Raw genomic sequence first — 26,395 nt, 5'->3', positions numbered from 1 at the left:
GACATTTAGCAGTATGGCGCGGAATTTAATCCTCATTTGATGGCATTGCACTCTCTGCCTTCTGCCACTGCCTGGGGAGTTACAGCCGTGCAAATAATAGCATTTCTCCTGGGATGATCCCGCGGGGAAGGCATCGTCTTTGCCTGTGTGTTTGCAGCACTCAGCAGAGCTGTTGGGGATGCTGGGTCACACCAGCCGCTCTCAGCAAAAGAGCTTGACAATGTTTTCCGGCCATCCTTGCACGCAGCGGGGGACCCCAACCCAAGGGTCACGGTCATAGAAATAGTGAATTCAGCTTGATTTTTAATGGGGGATGATGGGACAGCTCAGAGTAAGGAAAACAAGTTTTTGATGGCAAAGCTGACAGCTGTGATGGGAATACTCACGTGAGGCTGGGCAGCTTGGTTTGCCAGCCCCACCGAGCTCAGGGCAGCGCCCCAGGATGGAGATGGCAGGATGTCTTGCTGTGACTTCCCATGGACACGTCCAGCCCGGCTGTGGCTGACAGCTGAGGAGTGGGGGCTGCGAGATGGGGCGTGACAGCAAGAGCCAAAGAAATATGGGGGTAACGGCACCAGGGAGGCAAATTGTGTTATTAACACAAACCAGTCATCGCTGTGCCTTTGTCTCCCGATGAATCAGAGGAAATTGCCGCCCAAGCCCTTCGCCTTCCAGCTACTTCAGCTGTGTTTTGTTTCTCTAAGATTCAAATATTCTGACTAGATTTCAGCATATTATTATGAGAACAGAAGAGCTATAAAGTGAAGCTTCACAGGAAATAGCCAATAAATGTTGCTTTGAATTCACTTGCTTTTTATGGTGAGCTCTGATGTCAAAGATGGCTTTGGAGAAGATGCGTCGCTGTGCTGCAGATGTTTTTGTGAATACTTAGTGGACAATCTCCTGTGACATTGTAATGGGCAGCTTACCATTATCTATTAGACTTTTAAGCCTGTCATTTTGATGTGACTGATTTTTCTATTTAATACCGGTCCCTGTCAACTATGAGCTTACAAAAGCAAGAGCACTCTTCTTTGTGTGGTGATCCTATCTGGCCAGATTAGCAAAATGTTTATTTGCAAAAAAGATTGGGCTTTGTAACAAAAATATGTATCAGGTCAAGTGAAAAATGTGATGGTTTGATATCAAAATCCCGGAATGGTTCGTGATGAAGAGGGGGAGGCAAACTTCCAAAGCAGAAATCTTTAATTTTGGCACTTTCAAAATGTGGCCCTCTAATTTGCTATGGGCTTTTTGTTTCTAACAAACACTTCTTTTGATGAAAGCAAGCATGCAAACAAAAAAAAACCCCTTATTTAGAATTCAATAAAACGCTTCATTTGATCCTCTTCAGTTTCCTGGAAAAGTTCAACACGAACATTCACATATTGCATCTCTTCAAATTGTGGGGAAACTGCTGATGCATGAGTTGCACAGCTTTGATGTGCCAAGTGCCAAGAAAGGGTCCTCTAAAAGCTACCATAATTCATATAACTCAGTAGGACCGTCCTGATGAGCTCAGCCTGGTAGGTCTGGTAAAAGCACAGAGCCAGAAGCAATCTGTCCTGAAGGCTTTACCCTCCTGATATACGATTCCCATAGGATCAGCTGTATGGTTTTGTGTGGAGCGGCACAGGGAGAATGGGAAAGTCCATTTGAAATGACTCCACCGCTCGAAGAAAAGTTCTCCACACTTGCTGTATAAGCTGATTTTTCTCTTTCGTTTTAGAGGGAAGTCAGGATAGGAAGAGTGACCAGGCAACATAGGCAAACTGTATATTAAGGATGAGATCCTACTTCTAGGCACTGCTGCTGCTGCTTCTGTGTGGAGCCAGGCAGGTGAACTAAGCCTACATGTTCATGGCTCACGCTCTTCCGCTGGGTTTGAAAAGTGCTAGTTTCAGTGCTGCGTTTATTAATTCAAATTCCCTGTTTTCAAGGTTGCAAGGGAAAAAATTTGAAAAGTCTTAGTAAGACTGCACTATGAAATGTCCTTCAAAACATCTGTGAAAGAGGAAGAGTCCAAGGGTGGCAACCAGTTTTAAGTGGTGATGTTGTGCCAGGACTTACCTAGGTGAAAGGCGGCTCCTGGCCGGAGGTGAAGAGAAGCACCATGCACAGAAACGGGGCCAGGACAGCCCCTGCTGAGCAGACATTGTGAAAATGGCACCGGCTTGCCCCAGAGCAGTCTCTGAGCTTGCCCAGACCCATGCATTGCAATCCAAGGCAAATGGCAATTACAGGGCTTGAGAGTGGAGAGGCAAATGTGACACCGGGTTGGAGGAAGTGGCAATCAAAATGGTCAAGTAAGACTTGACTTCCAAACCCTGCGTGGAGGGACATGATTATTACCCTCTGCTTGGCACTGGTGAGACACATCTGTGCCCAGTCTGGGGCTCCCCAGTATGAGACACATGGACGTACTGGAGCAAAGGGTCACCAAGACATGTAGGGACTGGAGCCTGTATGCATAAGAGGATGCTGAAAGAGCTGGGACTGTTCAGCCTGGAGGAGAAAAGGCTCAGGGACATCTCGTTGCTACCTATGGCTGCCAAACAAGAGGGTGAGGAGAAGACAGCCACACTCCTCGGAGCTGCACAGCAGTGGGATAAGGGGTGACAGACACTGGAGTATGGGAAATCCCGATTAAATATTAGCAAAAATATTTTCAGCATAAGAGTGGTTAAATACTGGAGTCAGAAAGGCTGTAGGATCTCAGTCTTTGGAGATACTTAAAATTCGACTGAGCAAGAGCCCGAGGGCTCTGGTCTAGTTGACTTGCTTTGAGGAGGGGCCGGGACCAGGCGATCTCCAGAGGCACCTTCAAGCCCGGCTTGTTCTACAGGTCTATGACCATGAAAACTTGACACAGGAAGTAAAAGGACAGCAGTACAATGATCAGTAGAGTTAATGACATCAGAGATGCTTTAAAGTATGATGAAGCAGCAAAGGAATCTTAACATTAATTTGTTACAAGAGAAATGACATGAAATTGTCATGAAAGGCAGAAATGATAGACTTTTCCAAAGCTAGTTCTCTAAGGAGATGAAAATCAAGTGATGTAATTAGATTACATGATAATGAGATACTTTCTGTCCCAGCAATGAAGGATGCAGTGTTATACAGCCACTGGTAAAGCTAGATGCTTTAAAATCAGATCTAGACAGCTAGCCCAGACCAAACAGTAGTAAAAGAGAAACCTTTGGGGTTTCTCTGGGTCATTGGTATTGGTTTTCACAAGTCTTGGATCAGAAGGAAAGTTCCAGAGAACTGAAATCCTGGGAGAAAGATAAAAGAGGAGAATTAAAGATAGTCCTTAATGTGAATCAACAGGGAGTTAGGGAATATGGCTTTTGCCAGACCAGCTCAGTGATTTCTTTTAATGAGATGTATAAGTTTAATTGACAAAGGGAAAAGTATTGATACCCTATACCCATGCTTCTCTGTAGTATTTGTGTTCATTCTGTCAGGCACTTGTATTAAGAAACTAAACTAGGTCAGCCTTGTGGATTAAAACACACAAACCATCGTGTCTCAGGCCTATCTTTAGTACGCAAGAAATCATAACAGATGACCATTGCCAGAGTACCACAGAAAGAGTGCTGGCTGGGATCTCATCTGGTCAGCGTCTTCACCATGGACGGTGCTGTGCTGTTCCTGCTTGGCATATGCCTACTCTGTTCTCAGAAATTGTCCCACCAGGGAAGCCCAGCCTAGAGATGAGGAGCACGCCCCACTGAGCAGTCAGTCCCCTGCACATCCACAGTGCCCACATGCGTGGGTGCCCATGGGCTCCCACAGCTGGCAGACTGCTCTACCCACATGGATGGAGAAGGCTGCGTAGTCTGGAGGCGATCCACGGGTGCCCCAAAGCTGGCACCCAGGGCACTGGAAGGTTTGGGGCTTCCTGCATCCGTAAAAACACCTGGAAGCAGCTGTCTCTGCAGTCAGTCAGAACAGAGGAGCATCCTGCCTGATGGGAACTGGCAGGGAGGGGCGGGCAGGGGAAAAGGAGATTGTGAGGCACTAGTTCTGCCAAATTAACCTTATTATTTTTCCCTCCTTTCTCTTTTGACATTAAACAGATTGAGTGGATGAAGGGAAGATGCAGACACAATTAACCAGATATTGCAAACAGGAGGGCGAGTCGCTTTTTATGGCTAGTTTATGTTTCAGACACACAACTATATAGAATAATGCAATAACAAAAATCATGCAGTATTTACCCTGGGTTTATTCACTGCAAGTCCTTTGAGAGCCGCTTTTGTTTGTCTTTATTTAATTGGCATGGTCGGATGGCTACCAGCAGGTCCAATTAAACAGATTTAATAGATTCCACTGTACATTTTTATTTTTTTGTTCACCAGTGTGTAGCATAAAATGTCCAAAATAATTTGTCTGAGTACTAGTAATGAATATAAAGTGCATTCAGTTCCAGCCTGCATACAGTAAGTTTCAACTGTACAGCATTTTACAGCCAAAGCAAACTGGGTTAATAATGAAATCACTGATGCAATCTTTAGAACAGCCTTAGTGGGGACTAGGGTATCATTGCATGTTACGATGCAAGGTATTTGGTTGCTCAACTTTGGGCGTATCTGACCATAGACAGGCATTATGCCGTCTTTTTTAGCCATCTTAAACTTTGGCATTTAAGTGTTAGGTGGAACCTATTATAAGAAAATCCCACCAACGGGACTTGGGCATGCCCTTAATATCAGGTATTTGTTTAAGTGCTTTGTTGAATTGGAGCCTAGTAGATCCTCTTGAAAAGAAAGTGATTTTCAATCTAATAAGGTTATCTTAGTGTGAACATTTTAACTACATCAATCAATATGCCCGTCAGGAGTAAATGACTAATGGGATTTCTCTTTTCTTTCTTTCTTTGTTACCAGAATGATGAATTGACTTTGCCTGTTGCTGAAGATTCTCATCTCCTTAATGCATTGCAGATATGTTTAATGGACGCAAGCCATCAGGGTCTGGCAGTAACCGCTCCCAACCAAAAATACTTCCCCCTGGGACTGGGTCATCAGATTCCAGCTCTGCTCTCACAGTGGAAAATGTGAAAAGGCTGGAAAAGGAGTACATGACTTCTGAAGAAGCCTTCAATAAGCAGAGAATACAAGATTATATTAAGCAGAATAATCTTGCTCGCTTCAACAACGAGACGACCAGGAAAACCAGCACAGAGGTTGTCTGGGAGGCAGAGTCTGAGGGACCCTCCTCGTCCTTTCCCACAAAGAGATGCGAAAATAGCAAAGAAGTTTGCTGGAAGACCTCTGAAAAAATTTCAAGGAAAGATAAGTTATTAAGAGGTATTTTTCAGCTATCTGTTAGAGGGAAGGAGATAGAATAAGACACCTGTCCTTGATCTTTTCTACGTTTCTGTTTGCGTATGGCAAATATGATTGCTGCACGTGGGCACCTAAAATGGTGATGGATTTTGAGGAGCAACATGTGCCTGCCCTTCCCTGCTTGCCAGCAAGGGCTGCAGTTGTGTGGACCACATGGCTGGTTTCTACCATGTTTTGGGCAAAAGTATCGAGCTGTGAGAGCACAGTAAAGAGCACCAGCACCCAGACCTGAATTCCAACCATGGAGTTTGTCAGAGAGCTCATCACAAATGCAAGGTGTTAGCCTAAGTGCCCCAGCTGGAAAAAATTGGATTTTACCAGTAATTTAAACAGAAGCAGAGTGAAGCCAGGACAGAGTGTAAACAGAAAACCCACCCATCCACTTTAGGCAGCATTTCTGACTTTCCAAGGTGTTCAGAATCCAAACACTGTGATTCAGTTTTGTCTGGAGCAGAGTTGCTCTGTTGCATGTAAATGTCAGCAAATTAATATTAGACAATTATCTCGCTTATTAGATATTTCAAGCTATGTTTATCTTTTTGTGTGTATATATATATACATATATACACACACACACTTTATTTTTAATTATATTTTACAACTCATTAAGTAATCCAGCCAATGTTCAGAGGCAGATAGCAGGGACAAAAATGTAGTTAATCCACAGAAAGGAAAACCGTCTAAATTACGGATTGGGGTGGGGGGAACAAACAACTTTTCAAGGATGACAAGAACTTGTACCATTTCAGTTCTGGCTGCCTGTGGTGACACAGCCTATCATCTCCTCTGCTTGCAAGCCAGGATGTGCCTTGTGGCTGTACGCAGGACAGGGTCCCAGCTGTCCCCTGCGAGTGGGTGAGGAAGGGACAAGTGGCCCCATCAAAAGCCACTGGAAAGGGACCACACCGCAGCTGTGGGGAACGGCAACTGGTTCCCTACATAGGGACAGTCTGGCCTCCTGCAAGAGAGACTGGATCCCAAACTGGGGTCCAAGTAGGACAACTTGGCCTTATCCTAAGTATAAATCAGGTTTTTAGAGGAAAGGTTGGACTTTTTCCATATTCTTTGAACACGCTATGAACATGCATTCCACCTGCTATAGGACAGCCCCTAGCACAGCCTGCCTTGGCACAGCCAGGAGTGCACAGCCGGCATGAAAGAGCCAGGCTAATCCTTGAAGTAAAGGGTTACCTATTTCCTAGAGAATTCATGCATTGATCCTCCTTGGGGGTTGGCCAACAGAAGTGTTTTGTGCTCACTTTTTCATTTTTCTCAATGCAAATTTGCCGGCTCCCAAGAATGAGAAAAATCGACTGTTTGCACACGTAAGGTTTATTTTTTAAGAGCTTTCCATGTGGAAAGCAAGTATCCTTAGCAGACAGACACACGAGCTGCATCCTTGAGGACAAATCTGCCCCAGCAAGAGGCTGAGGATCTGAAACAGCCACAAGTGACTGGAAGCAAATGCATGTAGAAACCTCGCTCAGCGCTATCCCAGGCAATCGCTTGTTGGATTTCCACATCACAATTTAAAATTCAGATGAAATATGAAATTTCTTTTAGCCTGTTTCAGTAGAAGGCTAGTATTTAGACACAAGTAAATTTACCAAGGAAAATAAAATATGGGAATGCCTCATTAGGGACCTAGAGTGAACAGTTAATATCTCTTCAAGAATTTGTACAGTACAGTGATTCTTTGGCCTTTTTCAATCTCCTTTCATTGTTTTTGGTCTTTCATAAGAGTGGGTTATGCAATCTGAGCAGTAACCTTCATTTTGGTGCTTTTTCTGGCTCCCTGTCACAGTCATACCTCTCTTTTCTTCCATGTCTCTTATTCTCCTACATTTTCTTTTTTCATCATCTCCTCTGGCACCCTATTGCCCTCCCCAAATGCCTCCATGTCCATGCTCTTTCCCCAGACCTCTGCATGCCCACAGGTGCCTCTCCTCTCTCCCATCGCCTTCTGCATATGCATGCCCTAAATCTGTCCCTCTGTTCTCTCTGATTTTTTGGAAATAACACCGCTTGGGATGTTGGCACTGAGCTGGGCTGCATAAGCACTGGTTCATCTGATATAGAGCATTTGAGCTGAGCAGAGATGTACAATTAACCTGGTACATGGGGGGTGCACCAGACCCCAGGTGCACACAAAGGGAAATGTGCAGCCTGTGGCCACTGAATTAATGCAAACCTGGAGGAGAAAGGTGCTGCTCTGACAGCAAACCACCCCAGAGCACTTAATCTACCTGTACAAGGTGTCTGGGACAAAATTCCCGGTTCCCTCCCTATTCTTGTAGCATCATGACCTTCTCCCAGAGGCGCAGCCCAGGTCGCCTTCGCCCCATTGCCCCTGTGCAGCCGCAATGGCACGAGCAGGGAAGGTGAAACACGTGTGGGAATATGCCCTCCCAAAGAGTTGGTACAATAAGGAGACCCAAGCTGCTTACAGGTGAAACCTGAATGGAAAGGCAAAGTAAATTAGCTTGCAACTCTTGTCTCTTCCTCTGCAAAGCCTGCCCTCCGTCTCCAGCAACTTTTTTTTACGGCTCATTTTTGGGAGTTTTTCTTTGCTCTCCCGCAATTTATTATACCATTAAAACCGATGGGGAAAAATGTTCCTCGTTAAGGTGGGAAGGTTTTATCTGAAATACAAAATAATGAAATGGCAGGAAATCTCAAGGCAAGGAAAAAACCCTGCTGTTCTACACAAAAAGAGGGGTGTTTTTTTAAAGAAAGCTTTTTCTCTCCCTTCCAGCACCAGCGACAGATTCCCCGTCAACTCGGCTCACTGGCTCTAAGCCGAAGGAATCCAAGTAAGGAGAGTAATTGGTAACATTTTTCTATATAATTCAGTCATGTTAGGCTGTATTTATGCCATACACGGGTGAGCAGCAGGAACACCTAACAACTGGAGATTTACTGGGATGTCTGAGACATCCACAGCCTGGCAGCCGCCGCTGCGCCCCTGCTATTAATAAACTAGAAGTTATGTCCGTCCAAGTGATTGTCTTTGGGCCCCTCAACATTTGCTGTATTAAAAGGGATGCTGCCGGCCTCTGCAGAGGTGGTTTTGTTTAATTTTTGTTGTTGTTAGACAGATAAATTTGATGCAGCATCTCTTGAAGTGGCTGCAACATGTGATTTTTATTTTGCAGGCTGCTCTTCCAGCTGGGGAGGAAAGGGAGATCTGATTTCCCAGCCACAGTAAATCAGCATAATACCACCCTTCACACCACCGATGCTGCTGCAGCAACGTGGATTTACATCGGCCGGGGACGTAGCTCACTCTTTTTGGCTGCCCTATATAAACGTTAGACATATCTAATCTTCCTTGCAGAGAGAGAGAAGGGGAGAGAAGAGAAATTGAATAGAGACACTTGTTCAAGAGACAAATAAAGACCAAATTCTTCTGCAGTGTACTTTAAATGGCACTCAGTTCATTGATAACATTCCTTATATGAATATCTGAAGGATGTTTTGGCTTTTTTCCTTAAAGAAGTTACCACATGTGCTTGGCACCAAGGGAAATGGGTATAAGCAGCTGCTTAAGGGAAGGCTGTAGTGATGTTCATGTATCACTGCATGAACGTGTAGCAAGGTGGGTTTTTTCATTATAGGGTTATAAATTCATAACTTGCAGCGTGAAAGAGTGCAGGCTCTATTTCTTCCCCAAATTATGAAAATGTTATGGTCTAAGGTAAAACCTCTGTAGCAATATCAAGGGAAATCAGTCTTATGGCTTCCAGGCTAACAGAAAGTGACTACACAAATGCAAGAAGAACAAGATTTCCAACCCATCCGAGAGGTTTGTGCCTTCCCGCCAGGTGCAGAGCTGCTGCTGCGGTGGGAGCTGGAGGGGGCCCAGCAGCTCCTCGCAGGGCTGGCCTGAGCTGTCCTTAAGGGACCGGCCGTGATTTGGGGTGGACGCAGCCAGCTGCCCGCGCATCACTGGGGCTGCAGCCAGAGCCCTCATGTGCAGGCAGTTTGCTCGGTCTGAGCACGTCACATCCCCAAGCAAACACCAACTTGACCCGTGGAGCAGCCTGAGTCGCCCGCCAACCACCCGGTCCCAGGAACAGGGGTTCCTGTGACGTTTGGGTTCAATACCTGTCCCAGTTAACCTGCACATGACCCTTTACTGGGCTCTGCTTCTCATGTGTAAGGCGGAGATGATGGTGTTTCGCTACCTCAGCAGAGCTGGAAGAGCAAAGATGCGATGGAGGCACCAGAGCATCACTGCTCCCACTATTCCTCAAAAGTTTTCATCCACAGATGCATTAATTCGTGTGTGCTGTGCCCACAATCCTTTACAATTCATAGGTAACTAATAAAAAAGCAGTGATGTGTAAAGGCCTTGTTGAATTACTAATGCAGATAAATAAACAAAGAAAAAAATCAAAAGCCTTTCACTCCTTCCCTTGAATCAGATCAAGTCAGGCCCCAACCACAGTTTGTTCAGCATCTTTTTTTTTTTCTTTTTTTTTTATTTGCCAAGGCCACAGGCATTTTTAAATTAGTATATCACCGGGGCAATCAAAAAATTCTCCCTGCATTACACAGGCAGAAGTGACTGGACACCTTGATAACTCTGTGTTGTAGGCTCAGAATGATTTCATACCCTGACAGATAACTTCAGGTGAGAGACTGAGAGGGGGTATGGAAAGCCTCAGTTGCTGCTGGACCTGCTGTGGTAAAGGAGGGGTGCCCCAGCCCGCGTGGGGTGCCCGGCGAAGCAGGGATCACATAATGCCATTTGCAGAACTGTGTAAGCTGAGATAAGCAGGAGAGGGATTTTAGGACTGATACAACCTTGTTTCATCCAGTGAACTAGAGGCAAGGAAAGAAGTAAGTCCATAGAGGACTCTGTGCACAGCTGCTACCAATACTCCCCACCCATTTTGGGGTGCTGGCAGTCACCCCTCTCTGCTCTGCTGCCCTTAGCTTTGTGAGTGTGCCTCTGCCTGCTGGGAAAGCTTGTCTGCTCCTAAACCCCACATCCCTCTTCCCTGCTGGCCATGAACCACCTATGAGCATCCCACCTGGTGTCACCTCTTTGCAGACAGCCTGTAGACAACTATCCTGCCTCCTGCTGCAGCATGGAGGATGAGATGACCCAGACAGAGTGGAGCTATTCAGATGAGTCCCTGGCTGCCAGAGAGGATGGGAAGTTCATTTAAAGCAGTCCTGTCCAACATCCCAAGTACTCAGAATTGTAGGTTTCTTTTTAAAAGTGGCTTCTTGGCATCAGTTTACTAAAAAAAAAAAATAGTCACAAGGTAGGCTTTGTTCAGCAGATTTTTTGATTCAGTTGAAGCACTTTGACAAGGATAAAAGCTTCTTGTTACCAATAGCCTGAGTTCTGTTCCTCTCCTATTAAGTAACATACCGTCCTGGTAAGCCAGGACAATGCTGAGCACCTTGCCTGGTAGCCCAGCAGCTGATGAGCACCATCAAGAGCGCTCTGAGCCCATACGACTCCAGCCTGCTCTGTCAGAGAGCAGGGATGAGCTGATTTTGCAGTAAGCTGCCCTTGAAGTCGGACTTGCTCTCCACCACCACCCTAAGCTATGACGCTGGAGCTGAGGGATGACACCTGCTGAGGTAGGAGGATGCCCAGAGGTGCTCACCATCTCCAGCCCATGCTGTGTCAGCATGGGTTATCTCAATCAACAGAGATGGCTGCGACCCAGAATGGAGGAATATTCTAGTTTTCAGCTTCTTGATTTTAATAGGTCTCCTCGGGCTGATGGATCCCTCTCTTTTTGGCCAAAAAGGGGGAGTAAAGTGAATTTCACTTGAAGTTCACAAGTGTTTCCATGGTGTTGTCATTGCAGTCTACTAGCAATGTGCAAAAGCTGTTCCTCTCCTCCCTGCCTCCTGCAGTCCTGAGGTTGTCCCTCCCTGTTGCCACCCGCAAGACAGGCCTCTGCAAGGTCACTTTTCAAGGCAAGCATCTCCCTTTAGGCTAACGCAACTCCTCCATCTCCAGCCATCCAGGTTTGGAAGGACATCTGAGGTCCTTCTGAACCATTCACAAATGTGATTCAAATCAACCACATTGATTTATAGGGGCACATTAGACACCTAAATGATTTAGGGGATCCTGGCCTAAGGGTTTCTCTGTGAGAGAAGCACAATGTTGTCACTAGGCTGTCTCAGCCCACGAGGGTTTATGAAATGCTTAGCTAGCAAAACAAAAAGCATTAACTTCTTGGCTACAGCTTTCTGCCAAAAGATAGGCAGGTCGTGCTTCAATGCAGATGTCTCGGGGAAAAAATGTGCAGTGCATTAGAGAGCTGTGACTCATAGAATAATTATCCTCGTTTCTCATAGTTTATTAATAATTTAAACCCAATCTTGGTGTTATTGATCTATCATTGAATCGGAGATTTATTTCAGATCTGTAGTCACTGAAGCAGTAAATTTAATCCCCCTTCCCCTCCCACCCTTCCATCCACTAAACTCACTTTATAACTAAAACATGATGTTTAGGTTGTTTCAGTAATAGAGGAGAAGAGCTCAGAGCCTGTGGGTGGTGGGAGCAGCCCTAAGCCCACGGAAGACAAAGGTGAGCAGCATTAAGGTTCTGGTTTTAATACACCTTTTTTGACCAAACTGTCCTCTGCACAGGGTCTCAGGGATGCCAAAAGGGCCAAATGCTACTTGTGCATCACAACCAGATCCTAAAACAGTTTTGCCTGTTTTCATCTGAGTTTGCTTGCCCATTCCCACAGTTAACCATCAGTTTTGCACACACCCCAGTTGTGGATCCCAGTCCTCCTCTTTGCCCTCTGGAAACACAGATATGAGCCTCACCAAGGTAAAAGTGCCTGCAACACATAGGCTGTTGCAAGGCACACAAGCTCTTGGGCCCAATCCTAATCTTACTTAAACTGACGAAAACCTGAAGCAGCTGCCTGGATGTCCCAGCAGTACCATGAGTGTAAAATCAGTTTAAGTGCATGGAGGATCAAGCCTAGAAAACTATAATGTGAAGATGCCTACAGCAGTTCTCACTTGGCTGTACCATGTGTCTGGTGCATTCACTAATATAAGCAGCCTTTTAAAGGAAGCCAGGAATAGAAAACAGCATGCTTTACGGCTGTAAAGTGCCCAGAAGAGTGATTTTTGTAGGCAAATGAAATACATTTTTATTAGACCAATTGTAATATACAGTTGGGGTGGAAAATGTGTTCTTGGCTGTACCAACTCTTTCTCAGGTCTGAAAGAAAGTAACAAATGTGCCCAAATGCTCGTCTGTTCTTTTCCATCTATATTAATGGATAAAATTAAAGATATTACCATTCCCTGCCAACCCATCCTCACTGCTGCCCTTAGACCCTGCAGCTGGAACCACAGCAAGCGGGGAGGGCTCTTGGCCACAGTCGGGGCTCCTGTAGCTATGAAAATGTGCGACAGGGCCAAGCTGTCACAGCTTTGCTCTAAAAAGCAAGCAAGACTCAGTGTAGCCAGGCAGAGAGGACGTGTTGGTGAGGTAAAGCACTGCGTGCACCCACAAGTGTGTGCTCTTAGTGCATCTGATGTTTCTTGCCCAAGTGGGAGACTTCCCTAGAGATGGACAGCAGGAAAACAAAATGCAAGAAATTCAGCGTAGTCTATAACTATGTTTTCCAGAGGTATCTTTCTTAATTAAATGATCATGGAGCTGAGCTTTCCTTGGTTTGGGTTTGGGGGATTTTTGGTGTTTGGTTTAGGTTAGATAAACCTGGAATAAGAACAGGGAAATGCTGCAATGATGTCATCGATCCTGCAGGGCAGGGATGGTGCCAGCAGTAACACATCAGGGTGCAGGTGCTGCGTGTTGCGGGGAGCAAAGCCAGCAAAATCCGTGGCTGGAAATGCTGCTGGGCCGCTGGTCCCTATGACATTGGGTCTGTCCTGTCCTGATGGAACCATTGTCATTGGCAGGTCACAGCTCCTGCAAAGCCCAGGCTTGCTGGCATTAAATCTTTCTCTTATGCAACGCCTGAGAGACTTGTTTGGCAAGATTCCACCTGAAGGTGTCAATTTCTAGAAACTGGGGCTTTTCTGCAGTTACAAAGCAGTGACCTCCCTTCCTCCCCCTCCTTGGTGAAAACAGGGGAAGTGAGCGATCCAAGCACAGGTACCCATCGCCAGTACAAGTGTGTTTTGAGTACCCACCTGTGATGGGAGCAAACTCAGTGCCTCTCTGAATAACCCTTCCTCCCACAGTTTAGTCCTGCACCGTGTGATTAGGAGGGTATTTTCAGTACTGAGCAGCCAAGTAGAGAAACTGAGCATCACTTCAGGGCGCAGCTCACGCAGAATACGTTATTTAGTGTGTTTAGGTCCCATTGCACCTTGGTGAGGTGATGAAATGTCTTTTCCTGCCCTTTTAGGAGTGGGTAACTAGAGAGCTGTGTTCCCATCTCATCCCCCTTGAGCTAGGTGCCTACTCCTCCAAATCGCTTGCTGTGCGAGGTGCCTTGCTGTTGACAATATTAGGCTCCTAATTCAGGTACTTCACTTATGGGGATGACCTTGGGCCTTGGTTCAGCTCACACAGGTCTCCTGACCCATGGGACACCCTCCTCAAAATGCTCAGGTAAGGTATTTGCAGAGGCAGGTCATGCCTAGCTGGCCCACCACCCCCCTCCACCCAGGCATGGACACACGGTCCCCACCCTGTCTGGCACTCCTTGGAGGCTGCAATGGTGCAGAAGCAGTTTCAGTGCTGTGGCCTCATGCTGGGTGAAATTCTGCTCTTCTTCAGCCATGAAGGTCCTCTCCAGGGACACCGAGGTGTATCCTGAGGCTGGAGGGAAAGAGGGGCCAGTTGAAGCCGAGGAAGAGGCAGCAGCGGAGGATGGAGAGGAGAATAACCAAGCAGGACTGTGTGAGCAAGGTATAGTGTGATATTTGGAATAATCACAGCCACTGTGAGATGAATCTGAGTTTTCTAGGTGTCCGTCTGCCATCCTTTGAAAATCCCAGGCTAAACTAAAAACCATTTTGTTCATAAGAATGACCGAAGCATTTGAAGTCCTCCTTTTGCCGCTGTGGATCAGAGATTAGCACTCTTTGGTGGCCATGGAGGACAAGTCATCCTGCCTAGTCATCCAGGGCCATAACAAAAATGAGGAGGGACATACGAATGGGAGCATTTTTGTCTGAATACTAGAATTAACCTCTAGGAAAGGGCCAAGTGGATACCTGGGAGTACCGACCTTAAACTGAAGGGTCACAGCCCTCTTCCTCCCATGGTCTTCCCCCTCAATTTCAATGGGTTTCAATTCTGCCACATCTCAGCTGGGTGGGAGATAGGGTATCAGAGACCACAGGAGGCAAGAAAAATGTGTGTTTTGGAGAAAAAACAGTTGGGAAAGGGGATGAAAGAAGGAAAACTGGGAATCTGAGAGAGGGGGCAAGAAATATGAGATTAGAGAAGGAAAAAATATCAATAGCTGTGAGGATATGAATGAAAAACTAAGGAGGACAGACCCCAGGGAGGAGAGGAAAACAAGAATAGGGATTAGGAGAGAGTGAGACATTGAAATGGTAGGTGGATATAAATCAGAAGTAAAACTCAGAGGAGAAGAAATTTAGCAAAATTGCAAAATGAAAACTGCAAAGCAAAGAGCAGCTGCTTCCAGAGGGCAGGGGACATAGGCTCAGCAAGACAGTGCTCCTGGTTGTCCATTGAAAGTTTGGTGACAAAATAGTGCAGATTAGGTAACTCCTCGTTTCTTCTTCTGTCTGGGTATCTGCAGTCCTCAGAGGAATCAGGCTGTGAAAGAAAGACCTGGGACTGTAAAGCACTTCCTTTCTTGTTTGGGATAAAAAGTGCTCATTCTGGGGAGAAAAGGGGAAAGGGCAGAAAGAAGAGATTCTTTCTTTTTTTTTTTTTTTTTTGCTTTTTGCTTTTTTTTTTGTTTTCACAACAAGCTTTGACACACGTTTGTTTGTTAGGTAAAGAGTTGTTGCCTGGAGCAGGGGACATGCTCCAAGGTGAGGTCTGCTCCAGTATTTTCCAGAACAGATACCAGGCAAAAGGAGAGGCACAACTGCAGAGTCCTGCCTGTGCTACCTCTCTTTGCCCACTCCAATCCTCTCGGTCTCTCAACACTGGGGTACAGCAGCTTGAAATCTGCAGGAGAATTCCTGGAAACCCAGCTCTGTGCCTTCCCCCACCCTGCAGCTCGTCCCTCCATCCCTATTTTTGCTTGTCAGGCATTTGTATAAATAGGATTAACATCTGCAGTTACACTTAGCTAGGTTGCAAATTACACAGGCTATCAAGCCTTGTGCTTCAGGGCATATACTGATTACCATCGGAGGAACAAAAATGAGTTTTTCCAATAACAGAATATTACATGATTGACTGGGGACATTACTGGGCAGAGTGGATTAGCCTTTGCCATCATTACCAGTTATATGTCATTACTGCATCAAAGCACCAGACGTGGGTGAGCCACTTCCATTCAGGCAGTGTTGGAGGTAGCCAGGTCCGGAGAAGGAGTAGGGTTGGTTCTTAAAACTGGCACTGATTTCTGAAGCTGCTTATAAAGCGTGCCTCCAGCAAGCTCTGCTCCCTGCTTCTGCTTGCCCACCTCCCAGGCCACATGCCTTCAGCTGGTCTGAAGAGCCTGCCCTCCTCTCCTTTGTCCCCTGGCGTTTTCCGATGCCGGTGGGATCAAGAGGGATCAGAGGATTTGGGACACACTGTAACAGGAGGCTAGAAGGTATGTGACTGAAAGGTCTGGTGACCCCATTCTTACTATACTTCCAGGGGCTTGTGGGAGGAGTTGAGGTCCCCGTTAGCTCTCTATTATGTACGAACAGCTTTGCCAACCCTCAACTTTCAAGCCATCTCATTTCCTTCATCTTGGCAGCGAACGATTGTCTAATTTGAATGGAAGAGCTAGAATTGACAGAAAATCTAAAATAAGAAACATAATTAGCAGCAAAACTTTTAATTCCCCTTTCTAAGCCATTTCTAAATGTGTTAGTGCTTATTTATTGAACCTGACTTGACATTTAGACAGTTCCTTTTAATGCTAATAGGGTTGATTACCAGGTTGAATCCTACTGCTTTGAGGAAATGGCTGCTCAGTATTCAGAGCTGCCAAGTTCCCCCTGCACAGAAATACTTGCCTTTCTTCACAAGAAATATGTATTATTCAGCGCAAATACATTAAAATAAGGCCATCGCAGGAGTGAGGAGCCTGCGCCAGCGATGCTGCACCAACAGCCCACGCAAAAGGCATGTGGCTAAAAAGTCCCTCCAGCCCCGGTGGGACGAGGCCAGCCAATGTGTGGTTCCCCAGGTTGGGGTTTGCTCTGGCTCATCGGCTTGGCTGCAGTGCCAGCGGGCACCCGGGGGCAGCAGGACCCCCGACTGATGATGGGTGGGTAGCCCCAAGGAGGAGAAGGAGAAGGAGAAGGAGTGGGTGAAAGGGGCAGAAGCAACAGGAGAGGAAGAGGAAGCCAACTGGTTTGCCCAGGTTGCAACCAAGAGCTGGGGTTTCCTGCTTTTGCCCACTTGCAGTTCAACATATATCATTACTCCTTCAGAGCTGCTGCAAAATAGCACAGGTATCAATAAGGGTAGAATTTGGCCTTATATTTACTTTAAATGAAGCTTTATAGGTAAAACCGGTTGATTTTCAGAAAATAAGCCTCACTTCCACATTACTGAGCATGGAATGTCAACGTGAGGCTGCTTGGGTGATGCAGCAGCCTCCAGAAATAGGGCAGGCTCGCAAACGCTGGGAGTGACAAGCCAGCCTGGCTTGACAATCTTTGCCAGTGGCTAGCCAAGCACAAGGAGATTACCCTGATCTGGGGAACAGAGATACTTGAGCTCAGGAATTTTCCCCCAGGGTGTGATTACCTTGTAATAGCCACTATTCCTCATTCTCATTTCTAGCTGGAAAGGAGGTGCAAAGCAAGGCTCCTAGTTTGTGTCTGTCAGCTGGTAAAGAGCCAAGGCATGGCTTTTAAGGCAACCTTGGAAAAGTGCACAGGGGCACAAATGTCCTTGTCATTAAGGTGGTGAGTTTTTAGCCAGAAGAGGCATTTAATTATTGTGTCAGTGGAACGTCCAAATGTTTGTTTTTAATTTACTGGGGGAAAACTTGAGTGAATCACTCAGATTTGGACCAACCATTCGAGCCACTGCTGCACATTTTCTTCTTCTTTTTTTTTTTTTTTTCCTCTCCCATCATTCATAACCATGCATTCTCCTTCAATGATACCTTGGAATGATAAAACCCAAGATGATCCAGGCCAGGCTGCCATAAAACATCCTTGTTCTGAGACACAGCCACCACCAGGTTACATTTCCACCGCACAGTGAGATGCACATTAGAGATCTGCATGAAGCACAAGGCGCATGCCTTGGTTATCAGCTGTGTTTCAGAATGACTTGGCCTCCAGCTGTGGATGGGCAGAGATGACTTGTCCATGCAGGAGAAGGTGGACTGGACAGGCTTCCTCAGGTCCCAGACCTGGTGATGGGAGAAGATGGTGCGAGCCAGGTTTCTGCAGCATGTGCCTTTTGCTTTATGTCAGTGTGCCGTCAGGGATAGCCAGCACTCAGGTGGCTTAGTGCTTTCCCTCGGTCTCTAAGGTCTGCTTCAGGGCTCCCACCAACCGCCACAGAGGTCACGGCTTTGTCTTCCACAGTAGGGGTATCCCACAAGAAGGGGTCCATGCTCTGAAGTGGTTGGCCTACAGAGGCTTTCGCTTTGGGAGATAAAGGAAAAGGGGATGCACCTGCTTGCGGGTCTTGGTGGAAGAGTTTTTAGGCTGAAAATCACTGCTGTGTGTTCAGGCTGGAAAGCCACCAAGCAGCTCTGTCTCTGTGATGCAGGGGGCTGTGTTGGAAATGGTGACGGGCAGCAACACCAGACACCTCGGGCTACATTTAAGCTGCTTTGCCCTAGTGGGAGACACGGCCTGGTGTGAAATGCAGGACATACATAGGGATGACTGCAAAGGGTCAGCTCCCAAAATACACCTGGCCCAGCATCCTGCCCTGGACGAGAACCAGCAGATGCTCAGGAAGCAATACAAAAACAAAGCAAACATTTGTTTATACTTCCCAGAATACTCACCATTCCCCTAGTAGTCTGTGATTCAGGGACCTCCTGAACTGTAGACACCGTCTCTGCATTTAATAGCCCTTGATGGATTCCTCTTCCATCCATTAATTTACACCCTATTGAACCAACGCAAACTTTAAACATCCACGGTACACTATGGCAAGGAGTGCCACAGCTAAAAGATGTCTTTTGTTTATTTTGAACTTGTCACTTGATAGCTTTCTTTGATGATCACTCTCTTCCTTTGAAGAGCACTGAATAATGTGAACAGCTGTTCCCCAGTCACGCCACTCTTCCCATCACAAAACTTGGTCATATTTCTTCTTCAGTCATTTTTTCTTCCAAGATAAAAAGTCTTAATCTATTCAGTCATTCCCTGAATGGAGGCCCTTTTATGCCTTTGATCATCTTCAATTGCCTTCCTCTGTAACTTTTGTATTTCTTCTGTATCATATTTGAAATTGGTGAATCAGGACTGCACAATAGTATTCAAGAGATGGGGGCCCACAGATTTATACAGCAGCATAATGATTTCCTCTGTTTTGCTCTCTCCTCCTTTTCTAATAATTCCTAGCTTTCTGTTTGCTTTTTTGATTGTTACTGAGTGTTGAGCTGACATTTGCATAGAGCTATCTATTATAACCTGAAGATTTCTTTCCCAAGTGGAAATAGCCAGCTCAGAGCCCATTATTTCGTATGTAAAGCTAGGATTGTCTTTTCCCATGCGCATCACTTTACATTTATCTACATCGGATTTCATCTGTGATTTTATTACCCTTTTATTCAGTGCCAGGAGGGTCTTTCTGCAACTCTTCACAGTCAGCCCTTTGCCTCAAACACCCTGAATATCATCTACAAACTTCTTCTCTCCCTGCTTACTGCTATTTTGAGATTATTTATGAATATTTCAAAAGCATGGGACCATGCTTAGGCTAATTTAGCAGCATTCTCTCAAATTTGAAGTGCCAGGTCCCAAGGAGAGGGAAGAAATGTAGTTTTCCAAGCTCTTGGGATGTCACTGGAGATCAGTCGGTGCTTCTGGGGATGGATGACACCGTGCCTAACCAACGCATCTCCCTCTCCCCTTGCACAAATAGATGGTGGGGGTAATGCCGCTTGCTGGGATGTGTGTCTGCCCCCTCCAACAGAACGGACAGGACCAGCGGGAGGTCCTGTGGTGGCCGTTTCTCCTGCTGAAGCTGGGCCCTGGCACAAAGAGGCGTGCAGAAGTCCTGGGGTCCCAGGAAAGGAGACGGAGGGCAAGCAATGGATGGCAAAGCCTTTCTCTGAGAAAACCTCTGCTAGCAAAGTTGTGAGATGTCCCTTTGAATGAATAGGAGCTAACTGGCAACTCTTCCTTGCAAAAAAGCCACACAGCAGCCTGTCGAGCCTGCCCAAGTGAGTCCAAGGCCAGAGTCAGATGAGGACCCACTGTCCATGGGAGGAGAGCATGAGGATGATGGGACGGCAGCTGCCCTCTGCCCAGGCGAGGTGAGACCCAGCCAGTCAGTGAGCAAGAGAAACCAGAAATTACCAGTGACGAGCACTTTTTCAGTGGTGTTTTTTTCACTGCACCTTGCAGCAGTGCTCAGCGGGGGAGTGGTGCTGGGGGGCAACAACAAGGGGCACTTCTTTCTGCTGGGTCATCCTCATTTGGGGGGAAGAGGCTGGAGAGTTGCTGCTGCAATTTGTAGGCTGAGCAACACCCCAGCACCAATGGTGAGCACAAAAATTAATCCAAATAGGGAAAAAACAGGTGAGAAAGTGAACAGCTTCAGTGGAGGGTTCCTCATCCCTGTCCAGTGATGCACCTCAGAGCCGCAGGGTCACACAGTGTTTACTTCTCCTTCCTGACCCCGGTAATTTCTTGTTGCTTCATTTAGAGCCAGGCAGTACAGATTTGCCAGCTTGCTGGCGCTATGCCTTCCAGAAAAGGCTCACAGCTCCCAGGAAACTACTCTGCGGAGGCAGTTTGACACTCCTGCAGCTGCGAGGGGAGAAAGGAAGATGGTGTCTCTTCTCTGATAATGGAGCAAAAATTGCTCCAGAGGCCAGAGGCTCTCCTCTTTAAGAGACTTAAGCTTGACTGTCAAAAAAAACCAGGACCCATTTGTCGACACAAGAAAAGAGCAGGCATCAGTGACTCGGGCACAAAGTGTCTCTTGAGCGGTGGGAAGACCTGTCTCCTGGCAAAGAAATTGTGCATGTGCTTGAAAAAATCCCACTGGTTTCACAGATCCACAAAGCAAAACAGCAATTCGAGAGCAGACAGTGGCAGAGCTCCTGATATTGCAGCCTTCAACCCCCTCCTCGTCTGAGTAGGGAAGGCACTCGGCCATCTTAAACATGGAGGCAGAAGTCTCTATTTCCATCTCTTCTCACCACCAGAAAGGCAGATGTGGGATTTTGACAGAGAACAACTTTTGCATAAGCAGCAGTGGCAGCAGCCTACATAGCTGGGGTCAGCACGAACCTGCACTGCAAGCAAATAAAAACAGAGTATGCTGCAAAAAGGTATGGGTGCCATTTATTGGTCCTGGTGGCACCAGGGTTTGTGCTGTTGGCCAGCCCACCCAGGCCCTGGACCACAGGTGGCTGGTGGAAGAAGAAAACCCACCTAGAAAGCAACTTGGGGCAAGATGGGGTGGCTTTAGGTGACATGACTGCTTGCGGTCATGGGATGACTACTATAAGCACTAAGAGAGGAAAAAGTCTTTTAAAGCTAAACCAGATTTCAGCCACTTTTGAGCAATTATCAGGAAGGAGGAGAGCTAATCATGAATGTTTCAGTCACAAATGTATTGTGTGCGCAGGTTTTTTTTCCTTTCCAAAATGCAAACATTCTCATTTCCCTTGAAGTTTCTCCATATCAAGATTGCCTTAAAAACTGACTGTGTCTTGTTTTCTAATGCAGTTTCTCAGAGTTTTGTTTTTAAAGAAGAGGCAGGAGCTGCTTTTTCAAACTTGTTTTAAAAGTTTTAAATTTTTAAGCCTTTTAAGAAAGCTTAAAGCCCTTTTTGCTCTTCCTTTTTTTCACTTTTTCAGTGCTTCACAGGATGTTAAAAGAAGGCCAAATTAACAAGTTCATATTTTCACATGAAAAGCAACTGTAATTTTCCATTGAGCTCTTATGAAGGAAGCGTAAACATGCTAACTGCATTTATTTGGGAATACAGATAATTAAACACAACCCGAGTTTCCTGACATTATATATATACATACCGAAAAGGAGTTCTGGTGTTACACTAAATGCAGTGGGTTTGGTTGCCTTTATGGGAACAGCCTAGACTTAAGCCCAATTTATTTTTTTGAAAAATGAATTGTCCCAAATTTGGCTGGGATAGAGTTAATTTTCTTCCCAGCAGCTGGCATAATGTTGTGGTTTAGATTTAGGGTGAGAATAATGTTGATAACCCACTGATGTTTGTAGTTGTTGCTGAACAGGCAAGGACTTTTCAGCTTCTTGTACTGCCCTGCCAATGAGGAGGTTGGGGGTGCACAAGAAGCTGGGAGGGGACACAGCCAGGACAGCTGATCCAAACTGGCCAAAGGGATATTCCCTACCATATGACGTCATGGTCAGTATGTAACTTGGGGGTTGGCCAGGAAACAGCATGGCTCAGGAACTAGCTGAGTATCAGCTTCGAGTGGTGAGCAATTGTGCTGTGCATCACTTATTGTTTTTTCATTATTATTGTTGTTGTTCTTGTTGTTATTTTCTGTCCTATTAAACTGTCTTTTTTCAACCCATGAGTTTTACCTTTTTTTCCTTTTCGATTCTCTCCCCCATCCCACTGAGTAGAGGAGAGTAAGCAGACAGCTGTGTGGTTGTTTTAGCTGCCAGCCGGGTTAAACTACAACATTCATGAAGCTGATGCTCAATTTCCTTTGTCCTCTGAGAAGACCACTTGGATGGAAAAGTCTGAAAAGTGCACCTTCTGCAGCGCTCCTGAAAAGCCAATCCCAACAGTGGTGGATCTGAAGGAACAACACCAGGAAAATGTGAGTCTGCCCGTACTGCGTGAGCATGCCTGTAACGTAAGTTTCTTCCTGGTAAAAGGGAGAGAGACCACCCCATGGCAGCGGCAGAGAGGAAGGGGAGAGGGACATGAGTAGAGGAGCTGGAGGGTGAGGAGGTCCCTGGTCTGCCCAGGTGCCCTATGCCAGCCCCACTGCTCCTGATGGGTGCTGTACCCCACAGCTCTTTTGCTGCAGGATATATAAGGAAGTGTTTGTTGCTGTCATCCAAGAGTTGATGAGCAAAGCGGAGGAAAAGCTGGTCATCACTCCCCATTCCGACCCTTCCCAAGCTGAGCTGAGGAGCAGCATCAAGGAGAAACTGCTGAAGCAGTAAGGGACCAAGGGAGAGTTGCCCACGACCCCGGTAGGAGGAGGGAAGTCCCATCACCAGGTCCCTTCACTCTGGTCCCAGGGAGTTTCTCTGATGGGAACCTGCTTGCAGTGTTGTGGCACTGCTGCCCATGTGCACCAACAATCAGTGAGGCATCCTCATGTCAGTCCTATGATGATACCACTGGTAGGAAAGATCCATCACCTGCCCTGGGCAAGACGTGCTGAGCAGGCAACAGTGCTGAATGGGGCTATTAGATGTTGGACCAGTATGGTTCAGTGCTGCTGAGGCAATATTTGCCTGAGGGTCCTCATGCGGCTCATCTTCGCTGTAGCACCCTTAGAAGGCCACTGGGTGGCTTGATGAGGAGCAGCTAGAGCTGAGGGTTCAGCAGCCATCAGCTGCGCCATCTCAACAATTTTGGCATCAAAGGTTTCACATTTGCAGATTAGGAAGCTCTCTAGAAAGGGGGATGAGGCCATATGCTTTCCCAGATGGCAAAATGTTTTCCCAAGTGAAACCCCAGGTAACTGTTCTCTCCCAAGAGACCCTGAGGGCATCTGATCCCATTTGGGGCCTCCATCCCATTGCACAGTCCCGGCACACCTTCCTTCCACAGCTGCTTCAGTCCTCACAGCCAGTAGCCTGAGTGGACATGGATGTGACTTCCCAACCTCCTCCCAGGGTGATCAGCAGCAGAAGGGTCTAACTCCTGTTCTGCCCCGCTGGGGACAAATCTTTCCCAGGGCACACCACAGGTGGTCATGGCTGGGGCACACTGGCCTCACCAAGGTGTGCAGAGACGGGACTGCATCACTTGAGTTATCCATGCTTTGTTGCTGTTTTCCTTTTTCTCCCACCACTTTGGTCCTTTGGGGTCTGACTTGTAAGTGCCATCTTATCTTCATGGGAGCAGCAGCCCATGATGAAGTTTCTCTCAGGTACAGAGGGGCAGTACAAGGTCTGAGTGCCACTCAGGTCTCCAGGTAGGACCTGGTTTGAAATTTTTGGGTAGAGTCTGCCTTCTGACTCTGCAGGGGCCAGCAGCATACGTGGCATGAAGCACTTGGTCCCACCAGCCACAAGCTGAGTTTTGCCCTGAGAGACCAGAGTGACAGTCAGGGGTATGACACACAAGTGGAGGGGGGGGTGAGGGGGGTGGCACCCAGCCACACATGTGATGAGCTGTGTCCCGAGGGCTGGGACTCACCTCACCTCTGCAAGCCCATACCCAAGCCCTCCCCTGTCACCTGCAGCTCCCCTTGACCAAAGAGCAGGGAAACGGGCATGTCTACTGCACCATTCATCAGGCCTGCAATGAGATGGATCTCCCGTATCTCTTCTCTGGCTGTAAAAGCCGTCTGTGGTGACAATCTCATATGCAGATGTTTGCATTGCTTCAGGTGAATCCTGATATAACATCCCATGATACTTTTTTTCCCGTAGATTATCTGGGTAGTGTCATTAGCCAACAATTCTATCTCATTTTTACCTTCCCTTTTTTTTGATCTTAGGTTGGATGAAGGAGGCTTTGAGAACTACAGGGAAATATTTCAGCAGTATCTGAGATTTGTTGCCTGTAAGTAGCTTTGCTAGTGAGCTGCTGTGATTGCTGGGCTTGACCTGGAGCCAGAAGCACGCGGTAGCTTCAGTGCACCTAGAGAAGAAGCAGAGACTGCAGCCCTTTGTGTAGTAAAAGATGCCATAATCCTAATTACAAGTGGCCCGGAACCTTTGTAGTTTCTCAAAACACAGGTCTGCGTATTTCCCTGTCTACAAGGCCTGTCATCTCCAGGCCATACATCCTCTGGTTGAGAGGAGTAGGAGATGGTAAGGAAGAGACTTGCTAGTTCATGTCTAATCAATCCTTTGCTACAGGTAGTTATCACTTGCTCATGGGTTGGTTGTTTCATTGTTTTAGGAAAGGAGATCCCTTACATCTCTTAGGAAAGTCATCCTGCAGCATCCCAGAGCCCATCCTATCCTAGTTAGGTTAGATTTTTCCCTTTCCACTTATTTCTCCTCCAACAAGGCAAAACACACAAAAACTCCTCAGTTCCTCCCTTCATCCCTCCTCCTTTCCAAATAATCCATGACATGAGGTTTGGAGAAACAGAGCTGCATCACCTTCTCCTCAACAACAACCTTCTCAAATTTTTTCAGGGACTAGAATCTTTTTCAGACTCTCAAAAAATAATGAATATGCTGTCGGACTGAAAACTATCCCTTTCAAAAAGCACCGACCGACATCAGCACCTCTAGAAGACCTGCTGGAGCTGGACAGTGAGTTTGTTGCAGTGCACTTAAAGGTGGGTGTAGTCTGTTGGATCTCTTCTTGTTGCTTTTAAGGTAGGGACTGTAGACACCTGTACAGTGTTGGGTCTGCTCGTGCCCCATTAGAGTCCTGTGGTTCCAGTCAAATATGTTTAGATATTTCCTACAAGATATGGAGAAGATGCAGATTCAGTAAAATGTTAAAATTATTATCAGTGGGTGTACAAAGTTGATGGGACATGCCAACTTGTGGCTGTTTGAAGATGGACTTAATCAGGTGTTGATGGCTGAGGTGGAAAACCAAGTTTTACCGGTTTTACTGGGATGGTGCCCAAGTATAAAGGGTTTCGCTTATGGAGAATCCTATACAGCCTGAAGGCTGAACACCACCAATAAGTGATCTCCACACCAACTGAAGCCTTAGACCCTAGTCTACTTCCACACCGTTCATCCCTCTTACCCTCCAAATCAGGCTGCCTTATCCAGAATGCCTAGCAGGGTCAGATCCAGGCTCCTCAGCCAGGAATCACTTGGGGGAGTGCTCCCAGTCCCAGGCCAAGCCCTAGTCCAGCAATTCAACAGCGCAGGCAAAAGCTTTACAGTGTCCAGGCAGCCTTGAATTCATCTGTAGAGATGTCACCGCTGTGTCCAGCACCTGGGATGTGGTGTCCCAGGTTTTCCCCTCCACCCCAGCTGCCAGGAGAAGCAGATCCCCAGGGTCTGTTGTCCCAGCCCCAGTCACCCTGGGAGGGCAAATGGAGACTGGGGACCTGTTCCATCAGCCAGGGATGGGATAGAACCCCCTGCCAGCTCAGCCCCCCCCGCAGCACAGCTCCTCTCTTTTCTCCCCTGCCTTTCCTCCCCCCAAACCAGACAGTATTGCAGTTTCTGCAGGTGTGCCCCAAACCAGACAGTATTGCAGTTTCTGCAGGCGTGCAAGAAAATTACCTGTGATTTATCACACAATCAGTGATTTTGTTGGCTTTTTTATTTTCGACATAGAAGCGCATTATACTGCTCTCCCCTCCTGAAATATAGGGGTAGCAAATCCTCCTGCCTAGGACTGTCTGTCTTTTTAGCCTCATAAAAAGCCTGAAAAATGAAAGCAGGAACAAAATCGTCTGTTTGTTGCTTTTTTTTGTTCCCCTCCATCTCTTACAACCAGGAAGTAATTCTTAGCGATTCTGTGGAGCCAAAACGTGCATCTTCAGGTTATAAATTAGTGCCGCGGTTATGGCTGGAGCCAGCCACTTCACATGTACGAAATGCCTCCACCCGCGAGCTGCTGCGGATGAGTCCCTCTGGTCCCCATGACAGACAAAACC

General features: G+C 46.7%; 1 protein-coding gene across 1 annotated transcript in view; it reads left to right on the top strand.

The window, feature by feature from the left end:
* The first annotated feature begins 608 nt into the window (after positions 1-608).
* The window catches only part of ERICH6B (glutamate rich 6B), a 30,334-nt gene continuing 4,547 nt past the window's right edge, over positions 609-26,395 (top strand). The window contains 11 exon segments of the mRNA XM_075742960.1: positions 609-5,318; positions 8,113-8,170; positions 10,417-10,524; positions 11,757-11,775; positions 11,868-11,925; positions 14,113-14,244; positions 19,815-19,936; positions 22,346-22,447; positions 22,647-22,795; positions 24,311-24,375; positions 24,960-25,105. Coding sequence (XP_075599075.1) covers positions 4,955-5,318; positions 8,113-8,170; positions 10,417-10,524; positions 11,757-11,775; positions 11,868-11,925; positions 14,113-14,244; positions 19,815-19,936; positions 22,346-22,447; positions 22,647-22,795; positions 24,311-24,375; positions 24,960-25,105 — 1,323 coding nt within the window. The 5' untranslated portion in view covers positions 609-4,954.

Source organism: Balearica regulorum, chromosome 1 (assembly GCF_011004875.1).
Source record: "Balearica regulorum gibbericeps isolate bBalReg1 chromosome 1, bBalReg1.pri, whole genome shotgun sequence".
NCBI lineage: Eukaryota > Metazoa > Chordata > Aves > Gruiformes > Gruidae > Balearica > Balearica regulorum.
This window is presented reverse-complemented; position numbering and strand designations above follow the sequence as displayed.